Consider the following 18379-nt stretch of genomic DNA (forward strand, 5'->3'; position numbering starts at 1 on the left):
TTTTGTTCTTCAGTCTAGTTGTGGAGAATGTCGCTTCACTGGCCCATGTTGGTATTATCATTGCGCTCTTCCTGGCTGAGGCAGTCACTCACTTTCCATTGCATGGCCACTCACGGAGGCTCACAGAAGCTCAAGAAAACTCACGCTCGCTGCCGGCCAGCCCCATTGCAGCCTACGCTGTCACCAGTGACTCGGCAGCCCAGCTGCAGGTCGAGCTGTTGTTCACCATCTCAGCTGTAGAGGGCAGCATCACTGGCCCTCATATGGGATCTGAACCGGAGCCCTGCTGCTCAGAGCTGGCATCCTAAGCCAAATCCTAACCAACGTGCCACTCAGCCGGCCCACACAAGGGAACTCTTGATTCAAGATATGACCAGAGTTCCTAGAAGGACATGAAGTTGGGACTTCGCCAAGTTTACAAACAGGTTTATGATTAGGATGTGTTGAGCCTGCATGGTAATAAATGTTTAATAAATAACAGACATGTTGGAGAGAAAAAACCCTACAGTTACCATAGTTAATGGCGAAAGACTGAATACTTTTCCCCTAAAACCTGGAACAAGATAGACATCTATTCTCACCACTGCAATTTTACATTGTACTAAAAATTCTAGACTGTGCCTCAAAGCAAGAAAAGGAAATAAAAGGCATCCGGATAGGAAAGGAAGAAATAAAACTGTCGTTATTTGTAGACAACATGATTATCTAGCAGAAAACCCAGTGGAATCTATAAAAAAGCTAACAAAATTAAAAAATTTAGCGATGTTGCAGGATACAAAACCAATGTACAAAAATCAATTGTAGGGCCGGCCGAGTGGCTCAGTTGCTTAAGAGCTCGCTCAAGAGTTTGAGCTCTGAGCAACAGCAGCTCGAGTTCCGGCCCGAGCTGAGCAGCCGCTGAGCTGCCAACAGGTGGCAGGATGGCTCAGCTAAAAAAAAAAAGCAATTGTATTTCTATACACTAGCAATGAATAATTAGGGATTAAAATTCTAAAATAATTTGTACAATATCAAGAAATATGAAATACTAAGGGATTGATCTGGCAAAAGATGTGCAAGACCTATACACCAAAGATGACAAAAACTGCTGAAATTAAAGAAAGCACATATAAATGGACCTTATTCATGAGTCAGAAGGCTAGATGTTATTTACATGTCGATTCTTCCCAAATTGATCTGTATATTTGAATCAATCCCAGTAGCCCTTTTGTTGTAGAAAATGACAGATTCTAAAATTCATATGGAAATGTAAAAGATCTAGAATAGTGAAAACAACTCTACAAAAGAATGATAAAGTTGCAGGGCTTGCTAACACTACCTGATTTCAAGGATCATTATAAAGGTACAGTAATCAGAGCATGATAGTGGCATACAGATAAACAAATACATGAACAGAACAGGATAGAGTCCGGAAATAAATCCATACATATATGATCAACTGATTTTTTTTTCTTTTCATTATGGTGAATAACTGGTTTTTGACAAAGGCACAAAGCAATGCAGTGGAGGAAGGATATAGTCTTTTCAACAAATGGTGCTGGAATAGTTGGATATCCATATGCAAAAGAATGAGCCTGGATCCATACCTCCCACCATGCACAAAAATTAATTCAAAATGGATCAAAGACCTAAATGTGCAATCTAAAACTCTACGACTTCTACAAAACCTTTATGACCTTGGATTAGGCAAATATTTCTTAGATATGACATCAAAAGCACAATCCAAAAAGAACAAACTGATAAATTGGACTTCATCAAAACTGAACATTTCTATTTTTCAAAAGACAGTGTTAAGAGAATGAAAAGACAAGCCACAGGACTGGGAGAAAAATACTTACAAAGCATCAATCTGATACAATATCCGTATCTAGACTATATAAAGAAGTCTCAAAACTCAAGGAGAAAATAGCCCATTTAAAAAAATAGGCAAATAATTTTTCTATTAAATTATTTTTATTATGAAATACACATTTTTTAGAATTAGTTTCAACTGTACAACACAGTGCAATAGTTATACTTTTTACCCCTCGAAGTGACAACCCCCCTGCCCCAATCTGCCAACCCATTTCCCCCCAATATCATACATATCTCCACTCCCACACTTAACAGACTCTTCCCCAAAGATACACAGTGGCAAATAAACACATGAAAAGATGCTCAATATCACTGGTCATTAGAGATATGAAAATTAAAACCAAAACGTGATACCGGAAACATATATTGGAATGGAAAAGTCAAAATCCTGACCATACCAAAAACTAGCAAGATTGTGGAGGAGCCAAAACATCCACACACTGCTGGTAGGAATGTCAAATGGTAAGACCACCTTTGGAGATAGTTCGGCAGGGTTTTTGTTTTTTGTCATAAATTTTTCTTTATATAACAATTACTCATACAAAGCTTACTATATGCTACACATTATGCTGGATAATTAGGATATTGGCAGTTTCTTAAAACATTAAACATACACTTATTATATGATCCAGCTATTCCATTCCTCGGCATTTACCCACAAGAAAAAGAAGTACAAATCCATGGAAAGATTTGCACACTAATCTCCATCAGCAGATAAATGGATAAACACAAGGTGGTCTATGCATACAATGAAATATTAAGCCACAAAAAAGAATGAAGTACAGATACATACTATAATGTGCATGAACTTTGAAAATATTATGCTATGGAGTCAATGGAATTATAATAGATATGTATGATGTCGGCGGGGGGTGGTGTATTGGGGGAGGGGCTTGTCACTTTATGAGGGGTGAAAAGTATAACTAGTGCATTGTTTTGTACACCTGAAACTAATAAAAATAATTTTTAAAAGAGCGTTCCCCCATAAAAAAAATTTAAAACATTATGCTGAGTGAAGGAAGCCAGACATAAAACGCCACATATTGCATGGTTCATGCATATACAATATCCAGAATAAGCAAATCCATAGACAGAAAATAGGGTAGTGTTGGCCAGAGGCCCTGGGAAGGGGCAAATAGAGAGTGAGTGCTAACTGGTATGGGTTTTCTTTTAGAGGTGATAAAATGTTCTGGAATTAGATATTGGTGATGTTATACAACCTTGTGAATGTACCAAAACCACCGAATTGTACACTTTATATAGGTGGATTCTATGCTATATCAATATACATGGAACTATATGGATGAATCTTCAATAATTTTGTAGAATGTGTCAGACCGAAAACAGTACATACTTGATTCATTTATGGAAAACTCTAGAAAATGCAAACTAAAATAGTGACAGAAAACAGATCAATGGTTGCTGGGGGATGGAGGTGGGGCAGGAAGAAGGGATTAGCAAGGGGCAGAGGAAACTTTTGGGGGTGATATGTTTACTATCATGATTGTGGTGACAGTATATACATGGCATTTTAGAAATAACACAACCCCTCTCTTCTGCCTTCATAGGCCATCATCATCTTTTTCTGTGTGCATGTCACTTTGTGATGTTTCTAATAGAGGGCATAAAAAGTCATCTCTTGGGGCCCCAAATGTGAAAAGTTGTAACTAGATGGGATGAGGTTATGAGGAAAATCAGAACTCCCAAATGATTAGTGAGCAAAGTTGTGGCATTTAGTCCTCTCGTGAGATGCTGTAAAGAAACCAGAGGACACACTTAGTGTTTCTCCCCTTTAGCTGCTGGTGTCTGGTGATCTTCAGGTAATGAGAACGTTCCCAGAGAAGTGGTAAAAGACCAGGGGCACATGAAGTCAGGTGCTGAGGATCCCTCTGAGTCCTGGGAAGGCAGATGCTTCCCAAGTTTGGGGCAAGTGCCCCAACTGGCATTGATGGAGGGGTAAGCCTTCCAGGAAGTTCCAGCAGCCCCACTGGGCAGTCATGGGAGAATCAGTTCCCAGTAGCAGAAATCAGTCAGACTGACCAAAGCTCTGGAGGGTCAGGTGTACTTAGTATGGTTGTGCGTGCGCATGTATGTGTGTATGTGTGTGTGTGTGTGTGTGTGTGTGCGCCCTTGAAGCACTACAGTACCTGTCTAACCTAACCACTTACCTCCGTCTCCCCCATTTACTCCCTTGTGGCCATACTGGCTTCCCCAAGCACACCTGCAATGGTGCCACCACATGGCCTTTGCACCGTTTCCCCTGCCTGGACTACTCCTTCTCCAGATAGCTGCATGACCCTCCCTCACTTCCTTCTCTTTTGCTAAATGTCACCTTTGTAGTAAAGCCTTCCCTGGCCATCCTATGAATACTGCCACCTGCCCACCCTGGGTCCCCTTTACCCTGCTGTTTCTTCTTTTCCCACCATGGTTCTTAGCACCTTCTAACATTACTAGAGTATTTACTTCTTGTCACTTATCATCTCTCAGCCCCACTGGAATGTCAGTCCGCTTCATAAGGGCAAAGGTCTGTCTGTTTTGTTCATGGCTATACCCTCAGTACATAGAATCATGCCTGGCATACAGCAGGGGATCCATAGATGCTTGTTGAATGAATCAGGGGCAATAGGGGCACTTGATGAGGACCCAACTCCCCCTTATGTAGCTTGCCAAAGTGTTGGGTACCTCTCCATCTGTGTGATGCTACAGACATGGAAGTTAAGAGGCTCCAATGTGGGAGGGAAGCATACCCCTGCTGAGGAAGGCGTATCAGAAGTCTACTTGTACATATCCGCCACCTGAGCTTAGCTGAGGCAGCAGTCCCAATCGCCCCAATAATTCACTTCTCACTGAAAGGCAAAGAAGCTGCTTATTGAGTCTGCAGCCACAAATACCCGGCTCAGTGTCTAGACAGTTTTTCACAGAGGCAGCACCCTGCCAGGGAAACTTCTGGGCATTTGGCAAAAGGGGCAGATGCTTCTTCATCCACATCTTTCTCAGTCCCTCTGATGTGGAAGAAGCCAGTCTGGACAGACTATATGGGTCATGGTCCCCAGCTTTTGAGTGGGGAATTCAGGGGCTCATGGAAGCTGTTGCTACAGTAACTACTACCCAAGGGGCAACCTTGGCAGCAGGCAAATGCTAGGCAGCAAGCCGAGAAAACGGCACAGGCTTAAAGGGTCTTGAGAAACAAGTCTTTGTGCACAATGAAGAAGGGGCAGATTGGGAGCCTTCTGACATTGTCTACACTTCTCAAAATATAAGAAGCCCTGTCCTCAAACTGAGGGACAAGGAGGGATCCTCTCTGGGAAAAGCACAAAAAACCCCAATGATCTGTAGGAGGGGGACCAGGCGCTCTGCCTAGGGCTAGGTGTTCTGGACATGGGGCCCTATTTAAGAACTTAAGGCTCCGTTTCAAAGGCAGGCTGGGAAGAAACATTAACTCCGGAAAACCAGAATCTGATGAAAGATCTATTTTGTATTGTAGTGCATGGAGGACCAGGTGGAAGGACTGTGCAAAACTGCCATGTGAATATGCCATGTTACAGGGCAGACACAGGGGTCCAGTGACCCTCCTAGGGGAGCTTTAAACCCTTCTTGAGGGTGTTACCAAGGTAGATTTATGATTTAGAGAAAGGAGGAAGCCTTCCTGACTGGGTGAAGCTTATACAGTGTAGGAAGCTGACTACTGGATGTGCCAGATTGGGAACTTCTAGACCCTCAACCCTTCCTCCCAAGATTAAAAATACAACCCAGACTGAAATTCAGAGGCAGTGTATGCAATCATGATGGCTCAAGAACTGGAGGAACTGGGGGTGGGGGTTTGTCCCCTGCTGTCTGCCTTAGCAACTCTGTTTGTCTGCTCTGGAAAACAGATGAGTTCTGGAATTAATTATGGATAACAAAAAAGTACATCAGTCTGTACAAGTGTACTTGTTGTTGAGGTTAGTAAATATTGGAAGGTTTTCTAATCACCCCTTACCTTAGGGACACATGGCCATTGATCTGGCCAGCTCATTTCAGCTCTAAACAGCAGTCTGCCTCTACTCAGTGGCAGGGACAGCAGCTTACCTTTACTGCCCTGCTCTAGGGGTAAGTGTTTCAATTCTCCAGCACTGTGCCACATTCTGATCCCTCAGGACTTTATACTGGTAGCCTCATTCAAGTTCCACTTATTGTATCAATGACTTAGCGACTGGGGATGATTTAGAAACAACTGTGCCTAAAGCTCTGACTTCCCTCGCTGATTTTGTATCTCAGACTGTTACACAGGAAAAAGATCGACGATTCTTTGACAATAACCTTTATAAGAATCCAGTTACCTGGAGCAACCAGAGAAATTCTACCTGAGACAGACAAAACTTTTTACCTTCAAGCCAAAGTCTTGGGACTAAAATGAGGGCCCCAAAATTAACTGGCTCCTCTGGAAAGTGGTGCTAACACATCCCATTTGTGGGTAGATGCCTCCCTTCATCCTGACCCCCATCACCAACTCAAGATATCCTCTGGGTGTTTGCTCTGGACCAAATGCAGAAGCAGTGGCACTGCTAGGATCCCTGCTCAAGAAGTTACCCAGGGATGTGGTATTCCAAACTGCGCAGTATCTGCTTAGGGGACAGATTTCATAGCTTCTGTGTTCTGAAAGTGAGCTCATGAGCAAATGGATCCTTTAACTCGTCTGGCAGCCCAAGCAGGGTGGTGGGGCTGAAAAATGGAATGGTTCCCACCTCAGCGCAGCTCGCACCTCCACTCACAGCTCAGCACACCATTTATGAGCTCCTTGTTTTACTAAATAGTTGAAATGGTTTTTATTATATACTAACTGCTGGTAAATACTAGGTTTGTTTCTAGCCTCCCTTCTGGTCTACCCATCACGTGCCCTATCTCCGTCCCAGGGCTTCACTGTAAGAGCCGGATGGAACAATGTCCTCCCCACCTTCACAAAGGCGGGCTTTTCACACTGTACAGAGCTGGTAACCGCCTGGGGGATGGAGTGGATCCATGGGTCAGTCTTCGTCTGAGTCGCTGGGGCCCATGTACTCGCAGACAGCATCATAGTGAAGCTCCACCAGCCGATTCTCTCTCCGAAGCTGCACCACAGCCTTGCTCCGCCCTTTGTCCCGGCTAAGCAGACGGCCCACCTAGAGTAAGGGCGGGTGGAGTCAGCTAGGCCAACCCAGACACTGGGATATCCCCTGCATGCTCCCTCCAACCACCCCCGATTCCCAGGTCTCAGACTCACCCTTCCAGACAGTGGCCCCAGCACCACCATCACCCGGTTGCCCTCTGCCTTGGGGACAAGGGTCTCCAGCATGTCTTCCCTGATTCCTACAGACAAGGAGAAGAGAGTGAGGCCTGCAGCCAGGGCCAGCCCAGCCAGGGTGCTATCAGAAGGGCCTTTCCTGTATTCCCTGGAGCCACTCTGCACCCTGTTGACAGATGGGAGTCCAAGCACACCCATTTCACAGATGAGGAAACCTAAGGAGCAGTTCCTAACAACAGTTGTAGTAGAGGGCGCTCTTATGTAAGATGATAATGGGTGGTGGTGTCAACAGACACTGTTCATCATGGCTATGTTGTAAGCCCTACCCTGCACAGGGAGCTCAAAACACATCCCTATAAGACACTAGTCACAGAGGGAGAAACAGGTCATTTCCATGCTAATTTTGCAGATTGGAAAAGTGGGGCTCAGATAAGAGTCTAATGTTCTGTTAGAGGATGCTGGGCCTTGCAAAACAACCTGAACTCGGGCCTACCTCCCAGACTTTGCCTGGGTAGGCTCTTGCCCTCAGCCAGCCTTCTTGATCAGCCTCTAGGATGATAATGACCCAATGGCCATCCCTCAGACTCACCTTCCAGGACCCGGCCTTCATCTGTCCGACATACACAGGTATCTGGGCTGAGGACATCTTCGATTGTCATCTGGGAAGAGGGTCAGGGGATGTGAGTATGTTAGAGTTAATGGGGCCCAGACCTTGGGTGAGGAAAGGGACCCAGGCTGTGGGGTTCCCACCTTGGTGTTGTAATAATGGCCGCCCTTGTGCAGCTTATCCACAAACCGCACATGCAGGTCCCTGTGCAACCAGTGCTGACGCCTGGGGGCTGCTTTCTCACTCTTGGCTATTGGCTCGTTCCGTCTGTGGAGACCAGACAGACAACAGGCTTAGTCAGACTTGTGTTCTGGTTACCCACCTTTGCCAATGCTGTGAAACTCACCCATAGTACCATTCCTAGTTCCTTCTATGCACTGTCTTGCCCTGGAAGCCTTCTTTGACTGCTGGAGCCTCCCCCCATGCCCACCCTCTTTCACCACCCCAGATGCCCAAAGTCCCACCGGTCTGGAAGGTGTTTCCGTTTCCTCTCTGAGTCCTTCTGCAAGGTGGGGCGGTCCTGATCCCGGAGGGCCTTCCCTGACGAGGCTGTTCCGTTCTGTTGCCTTGGGGACGTTTTGCTCACTTGGCCTATTCAAGGGGGTGTGGGGAGAACCAGGAAAGAACTTCAGTGTCTCTCTCTTTCCTTCCAGGCCACATCTCAGCCTCAGGCCACCTCTCATCTGCCCAAGTGTCCCCTCTCATCATCACGCCTTTACCTGGTCTATTAGAATGCACTTCCCTTCCTCTCAGCAGTCTTGGCTTCCTTCAGGAAGCCTTTATCAATCACCCCAGCCTGCGCTGACAGTGCTTACCTGAGTCAACTGCCTAGTGTGGGCTAGGAGTCCAGGAGAGCTCTGTCGGCACTCCTATCTGCCAAACTGCCCCGTCCTACCAACACATCTGGAATACCTTCCTCTCTGGTCATTACCCGTTCTAGCTGCTCTCACTCCCAAAAGAGTGAGCAAAAGAGAGGTTCATCACCCCAAATAGACAAAGACCTCCCAAGGGTAGAATTGGTTTCCATGCCTGTTTCTTCTCCCTCAGAAAAAGGCTCAAGACCCAGGGTTAGTAGATCAAACTTTCTTCAATCAAACTGAAGAAACCACTATCTTCATTCTCACCATTCTCACCTCCTGACCTCTGAGCAGAAGGCACACCTGCCAGGCAGACCACTGCCCCTCCCTCTGCAGATCTAACCCCCGCAAAACAGGCCCTACCATCCCAGGAATGTTTCTCCAACTCCTCCAGATAGGTAAGAGGCTCACTCACCGAGATGCAAGGAGTTCTTGTCAAACTCCTGCTGGGAGACAGGCCGCAGGCAGTACTCACTAACAGTCACCATGCGGCTCCCCACGGCCAGACGAACCATGGCCCGAACATTGTCAGGATCGAGGCCTTCCACCTAAAATGTAGGAAGTTGAGTGGACTTGGCCTGTATTCCTAGGACCAAGCTGTCCACCCTTACCTCCAATACGCCTGACCCCTGTGCTCCCTCAGCAAACTGTGACCCCTGAGGGCTGAAACTGGGCCTGGCCACTGTATCTCCCTAAGCAGACTGTAACCCCTGAGGTCTGGGATGAGGCCTGATCCCTGTGTCTCCCCTACCAGACTGTGACTTCTGAGGGCAGGGACCAAACCTAGTCCCTATGTCTCCCCCACCAGACTGTGGGACTTATTTTAAGCATTTAATCCCCAGGGACTTGTGGTTATGACATTCCCTCCCTTTCAGTTGCAAACTGAGGCTCAGAAAGGCCCTGAAAGTGATCCTGAGTTACTGAATGAGGCAACAAGCCCGGCAGGCCTAAAAGACAAAGACTTCCAGCCTTTCTACGCCAATCCTAATTCTTTCTCCATCTGAACCTCAAATCAATCTTCTCTGCTGCCTGTCTTGGGTTCCAGGCACATCTTGGTTTCTTACCTTCCCATAGTGGCCTCGGTGAGGGCCAGAAAGAACCACCACAGCTCCTCCAGGCACCAGTCCTTTAGGCTGGTCTTCCTTATCCTTCTCTTGCTCCTCATCTGGCCTTGGCTGGCGGTGGGGACCAGTGGGGGCCAGGGCCTGGACCTCAGTCAGGTTGGCGCCCAGCCCTAACCCCTTGGGCCTCAGTGAATTGACACGGGGCTTCACCACTCTGCAGGGAGCATAGAATATGGGCTTTTTGGGGGATGCCATAGTCTTCAATGCCCCATTCTTTCCCTGAACCCCTGCTCAAATCCCACCCTATCAATATGTTCAAGATTATATTTCCCCATCTCATGTTGGGACAATTTTTGACCTACAGAAATGGCAATTTCATTTGGTTCAACCTAATAACATGCTGTATATACCATCCATTACATAGTATCTACAGTGTAACAAAACACACTAATAGTTCTACAATGGAAATCATATAAATATTCACACCAAACAAAAGAAACTGACTATAAAACATTCAATGTCAATTCAGATCACATTTGGTTGCCAAAGGGTTTATGAAAAAAATGTTTGGTTTTCAGAATTCTTCGGAGTTCAGAACTGTGAAGGGATTGTAAGTCCATGTGATAACAGCAAATGTCTAGTCAATGCTTATTTGGGTCTGGGCCAACTATGCATGCTTTACATGTATAATTTCACTCAACTCTCAACTGGGTCAGTGCTGTTATGATCCCCATTTGTCAGATGAGGAAGCTGATGCCCAGACGGGCAATCTTTCCATAAATCAGATCCCATTATGGAGTTTCAAAGGGTAAATAGGAGTTTGAAGCAGTAGGGGAAGAGAGTGCTGAATTAGTTAGGATGCTAATGTGCCCTTCCCGTGCCTGGATGGTTCTCAGTGGGCAGTAACCGCAGGGATCTTGTTCATTGCCTTGTGTACTGTCCCCTTGCCCCTACCCCAGAACTCACTGATTGAAGGTGCGGCCAATGCCCTGGCCGGGTTTCCAGCCCATGCCCCGCAGCATGGCCAGCCCGTAGGCCTCCACCGGGACTGCCTCATAATTGGCCTCCTCTGGCACCTACATGTTCAGGAGGAGGAAGGATGGTTAGGCTCTGTTTATGGCGGGCCCTCAGAAGTGCATTTGCGACTGCCCACTGAGACCCTCAATGCTTCTTTTCCAGTCAGTTCAAGGGTAACTTTTGATTTCCTCTCACCACCCCTCACTTTACTCCTCCAGTTCAGTCTTTCAACAGATATTTACAAAGCACCTATTCTGTGCCAGGTACTGTTCTAGGTGCTGGGGAGAAAGCAGTAAACAAAACAGACAAAAACTCCTGCCCTTGTGGAACTTACATTCCAGTTGTAGGACACACAATAAAAAAATACATAAAACAGGATATGTCAGGTGGTAATAAATTATATGAAGGAAAATAAAGCAGGTTAAGGAGCTGCAGAATGATGGAGAAGGGAGTGTCACTGAGTTGATATTTGAGCAGAGACCAGAGGTGATGACAGAGAGAGCCATGAGGATATGAGAAGGAAAAGTGTTCTAAGCAGAGAAAACAGTAAGAGAAAAGGTCCTGAGGCAGAACAAGATCTGGTATGTTTGAAAAGCATCATGAAAGTCAACCTGACTGAAATGAGATGTGGAGGCAGACAGGGATGGTGAGAGATTAATTTGGAGAGCCGGGCAGGAGCCACGAGAGGGTGGTAGCCACACGGGGGACCAGTAAGGAAGTAGCTGCAATAGTCCAGATGAGCGATGCTAGTGGCTCAGACCAGCACGGTGGTAGTGGTGATGGGGAGAAGTGTTGAGGTTCTAGATGTATTTTGAAAAGGGATATGATAGGATTCTGCTGACAGATTGTATTGGGGTATGAAATATAGAGGGGAGTCAAAGGTGATGCTAAGGTTTTTAGACTGAGTAAGAGAAAGGATGGATGTAAATGTGATCAACTGAGATGTGGAAGGCTGAGAGAGGAGGGAAAATGAGAGAAATGAGGCCAAAGCTGGAAGAGGATGGAGAATGAAGTGAAAGTCTCTTTTTCTTTTTTATGTTGAAAGAAACCAAAGGACATCTGAAGGCTACTAAGCACAGTTCAGTCAAAAGAGATGGTAGTCTGGGGCTGTAGGAAAATCAGGCTCCAAAGCACTACAAAAACCCCCGAAAACTGTGAATGAAGAGGTGAAAAGCGTGTCCATGGGTATGAAAGACAGACTTGGTTACTTATGTAGACATACCCCTAACCTCCCATCATCACTCTCTCAATTCTTTGTATTCGCTGCAGATACACCATAAGTTGCCTCACTGTCGGACACACACCACATTGATTTCCTGCCATCATGCCATTGTCTGGGTCACTGCTGCCATTAGGAGTACTCATCCTGCTCTTCCCTTTCTCACTAAACCCTACCTGTCCTTCCAGGCCTCACTCCTACCACTCTGGTCTCAGTCCCCATCATCCCTAGCCTGGACTACTGGTCACCTTGCTTCCACCTCTGCTTACTAGTCTGTTCTGTTCACAGCAACCAGAGAAATCCTGTCAAAACATAAGCCATGTCCCTTCTCTGCTCAGAGCCCTCTCATCTCATTCAGAGTAAAATCCACATCCTCACCATAGCCCACAAAGCCCTGCCTAGTTTAGCCTTCCCACTTCTGACCTCATCTACGACTCTTTCCCCTCACTCATCCCACTTGAGTTACATCAGTCTCTTTGATGTTCCTCAAACACTCCAAAGGATGGAAGGAGGGACAAGCAGTATGCCTCTAGTACACACAGACTTCTCCTGCTGTGTGTAGGGAGGCAAGTCTGGCAGGCAGGGAAAGAGAGGCTGGGGCAGGAGAGGGATGAGAGGCCAGCTCACTGTCTCAGCAAGGGGTTTGCTGTCTGGGCCTTCCTCGTTGGGGGTGCATCCTTTCTGGATCATGGGGATAGCGAGCGTGGGGTCGACACCGTCATTCTCTCTCTCCTCCAGAGACTTCTTGGATTCTAAGGAAAAATGGGAGGGATGAATGAGGTCCCCTCCTACCTTTCCATTTTCCTCCTGTTCTTTCTTTACTGGAGCAAGGCAAACGGGGGATCACTCACCCTCAATAAGCTCCTTCACAGCCTGGGACAGCACCCCATCTGCTGCAGCCTCAATATCTGTGGATGGCCCAGGGGCCTGGGTTGGTGGCTGCCTGCGATGGCCACTCTGGATCAAAGGGATGACGAGTTCCTTGAGGGCTTCTGAGGGCTTTACACTAATGTGGACACAAAAGGGTGAAGTTGGGAGAGTAGTATGGTCAATGGGTTGAGCCACACTCCTTTATCCAGAGAAAACACAAGAGCGAAGCTCACCCCAAGTCCCATGGACCATGCCCTCGGTTCTGTCTGGCTCTCCTGTTACGTCTCTGATGGTACTTTATTTGGATTCTCTCCTCCACCCCCAACTCCTCATTGTGCCTTTGAGGAATCAGTCCTCAGTGATGGCTTCCACAATGACCCACAGATCACTATCTTCAGCCCAGATTCTCTCCCCGGCTCCAGGCTCCACACCAGCCTCCTGTATGGTTGAGTCTCTTCTGGAAGTCCCTCCCTCAGACTCTCCTTTCCAAATTAAGCTGATGATGGCATCCCCCAACCTGAATCTGCCGCTCCATCCCATTCCCCCGTATCAGAGAAGCCCCACCGCATCAGTTGAGACATTAGAGATCCTGTAATTCTCTCCTCCTTTCCTTCTCTCAGAACGCACATACCTCAGGGTGCCTAAGTCCTAAAGACACTCCCTCTCAGGAATACATCCTCTCTTGTCAACCCCCACGGCCATCAGGCTGAATTTCTCCACCTGTCCTACAAACTCCCGCCTTCTCGCCTCCACGAATTTCCTCTGGCGGTATTCAGGCTTTCCAGGTCACTGTCACCAAGACAATCAACTCAGATTTCACCCTCCCACCTGCAGCCACCGCACCGACTTTCAAGGGATGAAAGAAAGACTCGGCACTTCACCTCTGCAACTCCCTCCCTTCCACGGTCTTCAAGAAATCCTTCTCCTCTGGAGCCGCACCCGCGCCGGCTCCTGGGCCCGCCAGCCGTCTCCTGGCGGACGTGCGACTAAAGCTGAACGAAATCGGGGCAGTGGAGGCTCCCGCCGGCCGCAAGACACCTTCTTCCGCATCCGCCATCTTGCCCCTCTTCCCAGGCCGGTGAGCTGCTTGCTGGGAAGTTTAGTTTGGGCTCGGGTTACCCGGGGACCAACAACTAGCGCGAGAACTACCTACCTTCCCACAAAACTCTGCGTGAAGGCGGGCAGTGGGAAGCAATTGTCGTGCTTTTTACTTCATAGGCGAGCGTCGCGCTAAGCATACAGGGAAGTGTAGTTCTTTAGGGAGATAAGCGTGGTAGGAGGCTGATTCATTCTTACCTGGTATTCATTCCTCCGTGTAGGCCAGCGGTTCTCAACCATCCTAATGCTGCGACCCCTTAATACAGTTCCTCATGTTGTGGTGACCCTCCAACCATAAAATTATTTTTGTTGCCACTCTATAACTGTAATTTTGCTACTGTTATGAATCGTAATGTAAATACCTTTTTGTTTTCCGATGGTCTTAGGCAACCCCTGTGAAAGGGTCCTTCGACCCCCAAAAGGGTCGCGACCCACAGGTTGAGAACTGCTGGTGTAGGCGTTTGACAAGTTTTTATTGATCGCCTACTGTGTGCACATTACTGGGCCCTACTGGTGTGGGAAGTGTAGGTAAGATAAATTGTTTAAGAAAAAAATGTGAATGCCAGTTGTGTACAATAATAAATAATAATAGAGCCATGTAAATGGTTCCTACCGATACCAGATCTAATACTGAACAAGCTCTGGATTCAAATATTAATAAAAAATGCATCTCCTCCTTTCTAGAGGCTCGTAGTGCAGTGGGGAACAATGACATTTAAACAAATATTTAAAAAATATTTCCTATCAATATTAAATATGTTGGGAGAGCCAGGTCCTGTCTTCAAAAGATTAATTAGACAGGTTCCTCTTGTGTATGACCTTAAGAGTGTGTAAAGTAGAAGACTGTTACTTAAACCAATAGTCACAAGAAAAACTACTACAAATCTACAAAAAGGTCATCCCAAGGAAATCACTGAAAATGTGCAAAAGGATTTTTATGAGAATCATCATAGTATTATTTACTGTAGCAAGATCTTGAAGACTACTGAAATGAACAACAGAAGGGGATGAGGCAAAAGGAATTATTGTATATGTCTTGGATGGAAATCATATACTTGAGCCTTTAAATGTGAAGCTATAAATGTAACTAAATGAAATGGTGATATAGTCACAATGTTTGGAAAGTAGAATTGTATGGTGGGGTCAGAGGATGGTTTTGAAAACAGGAAGCCCAATATTTGATCAATCGTGTGGCCATGTTTTCAGGCTTAGAATCCCTAGGCATCCTGGAATGGGCCCTGGAATATCAAGAGAGAAGCCACGCTGTTTTTCAAAATATACAACTGATACGGGCCAAACAAAAGGGCTTCTCACTATAGAAACTCTAAGTTTTCTTTTCCCTAGTGTTTTGGCTCCATAGCCCCTGGTTATAATAATTTTTCAAATCAGTTCCTTAATCATTAATAATAAATTGTTTTAACCTTACTCATTGAACTCTCCTACCCCCTGCTTTAGGTAATTACCCTAAAGCTTGTGATTAATTTATGTTGATTATTGGACATTGTGGCCCAGCGTTCTTTCCAGTCCTAGCTCCCAGGTGAACAATAACTGAATAACCAGTTAAACTAGAAGGCCATAGGCTCCATGAAGCTGAACAATTTTTCTTCACACAGTCATCCTGCGCCAATGGCTTTGAGCCCTGCTTCTTGGGCCAACACTTTTAACTCTGTTAACTAAAATCTATCCTCATCTATGGGCTGTTGGGATACAAGTGATGCCCCAGCAAGACTTCCAGTACATCCTGACCACAGAAGTCAACATGATCCTCCAGGCAGATCTCAAGACCCCTTCCCCTCATCTAAGATCAAATGGGGCGAGAGTCCCGTGAATGCCCGATAGGCAGGGACAACGACCACATTCAGCAGGAAGCAGATATAGAAGAGGAGATCTCCTGTCCCTTAACTTCCCATAGAGATTTATGGGGATCATGTCTCTCAAGGGGGACATAATGTGGGCAGTTAGAGATAGGAATTGGGTCTCTGAGAGGCCTGGATATGTCAGGTAATATTCCTACACTTCCAACACAGTCTACAGGAAATTACTGCCCAGAAGTCCTCCGCTCTCCACCCAAACTTGTCCTTGTTTACCATAACCATTAGCCATTATCAATCACAGGTATCAATCAAGCAGCCTCACAATTAGAGAGGAGTAGCCCATTGTAGAAAGAAAAGGGATAAAACCCACCAAGGCCCCGTTAGTTGAGCCCTTGAGCAACTCCCTTCTCTTGGCCTGCTCCCATGTCTTTGGAGTGTGCTTTTGCTTCTAATAAACTGCTCTTTCACCACTGTATTTCTGTGTCTCGCTCAATTCTTTGCTCGAGACGCCAAGAACCTGGACACTGCACTAAGAAGGGCCTGTTCTCTGGCAACACAACAAAAAAATCTTTTAATTTTTATTTTGAAATAATTTTAGAATTAAAAATAGTACAGAGAGGGGTGGCCGGGTGGCTCAGTTGGTTAGAGTGCGAGCTCTGAGCAACAGGATTGCTGTTTCAATTCCCTCATGGGCCAGTGAACTGCACCCTCCACAACTAGATTGAAGATAATGAGCTGCCAGTGGGTGGCCGGATGGCTCAGTTGGTTAGAGCATGTGCTCTTAACAACAAGGTTGCTGGTTCGACTCCTGCATGGGATGGTGGGCTGCCCCCTGCCCCACAACTAGATTGAAAACGGGGATTGGACTTGGAGCGGAGCTGCGCCCTCCACAACTAAGATTGAAGGATAACAACTTGACTTGGAGCTGATGGGTCCTGGAAAAATCACGTTGTTCCCCAATAAAGGTTTAAAAAAATAGTACAGAGAGTTCCTGTATATTTTTTATCCACATTCCCCTATAGGATAGTTAAGAAGATTGATTATGTGCTCTCTTGAGGGTGGTTACATTTCAGGGGTCTGAAAAAGAGACATTTCAAAGGCATGTTAACTTAGATGCACACAAAAAATGGACGGGGCTTGCTTAAGGCAAAGATAAACCTTTTACTAAATAAGTTATATGCCCGGGGTGAGACTACTCACCATGACCTAGCCAGTTAGAAATTTATGATCAATCACCATATGAGGTTACTTTCTATTAGATTTATTACAGTGCTCCCCTTTTATTTATCCAAAAGGGCTTTGTGAGCAAATAAGAAGAGGCAGGTATCGCCATGATAGCAACAAGCAACACAGGAAAGAAACAGCTAAGAAGAGCCCTTCTAAGGTCAGAGCAAGCTACAGAGACTACCCTCAAAGACTACCCCATACAAAGGGCCTGATTTTAATTGAATAAAACTATGGAACAAATTATGTCCTAGGGCATTGTCAAAAATTAGTGGAGGTTAACAGCTGGGTATGGTATCAATACAAGCACACCAGCCAGAAATTAAACTAGGAGATCAGGGAAAGAAACAAAGAGAGCCTGAATAAAAGAAAGGTCATTTCAGGGTGCCTGTGTTCATGTCCAAGGCTGAACCCTCTTTAGAGGGACATCAGGTAGAAATAGATTTGACTAAATTAGTCTAACCAAGTCATTAAACAAATAAACAAGCAAACAATAACAAAAATGGGCAGACAGTTAAGAACTCACACAAGAGTGCGAGCTCTGAGCAACAGTGGTTCGATGCCCAGCCCGAGCTGAGTTGCCGCTGAGCTGCCAACAGGTAGCAGGATGGCTCAGCTAAAAAAATTTTAAAAAATGGGCAGGCAGATCAGTACCTAGAATTGATACAATGTTATATAAGATGTCCAATTTCAACAACAAAAAATACGCTACATACAAAGAAACAAAAAGATGTGACCTATATGTGGGGGTTGGTGGGGAGAAGGAAACAGAAACTGCCTGTTAGAGGGCCCAAATGTTGGACCTAGCAGATACAGGTTTCAAAGTGGCTATTAAAAATTTGTTCAAAGAAGTAAAATAAATCATGTATAAAGACTTAAGGGGGGCCGCCGAGTGGCTCAGTTGGTTAAGAATTAGCTTAAGAGTGCGAGCTCTGAGCAACTGGGCTGCCGGTTCGATTCCCACATGGGCCAGTGAGCTGCGCCTGAGCTGAGCTGCTGCTGAGCTGCCAATAGGTGGCAGGATGGCTCAGCTGGTGAGAGCACATGCTCCTAACAACAAGAATGCCTGTTCGATGGTGGGCTATACCCTCCCGCAACTAAGACTGAATTCAGCACCCTGAGCTGAGCTGTCACCTGGATGGCTCAGTGGATAGAGCATGTGCTCTTAAAAACAAGGCTGCTGGTTTGACTCCTGCATGGGATGGTGGCTACACACACCCGCAACTAAAATTGTAACACAGCACCTTAAGCTTAGAGGCCACAAGCTGCCATAGGGCAGCCAGATGGCGACTGGCGCCCTCCACAACTAAGATTGAAGAACAACAACTTGGCCGGTCCCCCTCCCCAGTTCCCCAACACTGTCCCTCCCCCCAATTCCCCAATTAAAAAAAAAGACTTAAGGGAAGGTATGATAACAGTATTTCATCAAATATAGAATGTCAATAAAGAAATAAAATTTATCTCTCTCTCTCTCTCTCTCTCTCTCTCTCTCTCT

The 18379-nt window shown here is 46.1% G+C and overlaps 1 protein-coding gene across 1 annotated transcript; it reads right to left on the bottom strand.

Moving 5' to 3' along the window:
- Positions 1 to 5800: 5800 nt before the first annotated feature.
- Positions 5801 to 14101, bottom strand: GPKOW (G-patch domain and KOW motifs). The gene is made up of 11 exons (XM_019629642.1): positions 13630 to 14101; positions 12730 to 12884; positions 12506 to 12630; positions 10609 to 10718; positions 9643 to 9856; positions 8994 to 9126; positions 8186 to 8312; positions 7865 to 7988; positions 7704 to 7773; positions 7094 to 7179; positions 5801 to 6992 (listed from the first exon to the last, which is right to left on the bottom strand). Exons 1-11 carry the CDS (start codon positions 13803 to 13805, stop codon positions 6858 to 6860), a joined length of 1455 nt encoding a protein of 484 aa, XP_019485187.1. The 5' UTR covers positions 13806 to 14101; the 3' UTR covers positions 5801 to 6857.
- Between the last annotated feature and the right edge of the window lie 4278 nt (positions 14102 to 18379).

Source organism: Hipposideros armiger, unplaced genomic scaffold (genome assembly GCF_001890085.2).
Source record: "Hipposideros armiger isolate ML-2016 unplaced genomic scaffold, ASM189008v1 scaffold_862, whole genome shotgun sequence".
NCBI classification, from domain to species: domain Eukaryota; kingdom Metazoa; phylum Chordata; class Mammalia; order Chiroptera; family Hipposideridae; genus Hipposideros; species Hipposideros armiger.

What these genes read in the sequence shown, in the direction of transcription:
- GPKOW (XM_019629642.1), bottom strand. Translation starts at nt 13,805, where the DNA reads ATGGCGGATGCGGAAGAAGGTGTCTTGCGGCCGGCGGGAGCCTCCACT. An exon ending in CAAGAACTCCTTGCATCTCG is followed by an intron (nt 8,313 to 8,993) that starts GTGAGTGAGCCT and finishes CCCCTTGAATAG; the next exon opens with GCCAAGTGAGCAAAACGTCC. An exon ending in TGGGGCCACTGTCTGGAAGG is followed by an intron (nt 6,993 to 7,093) that starts GTGAGTCTGAGA and finishes CCCTTACTCTAG; the next exon opens with GTGGGCCGTCTGCTTAGCCG.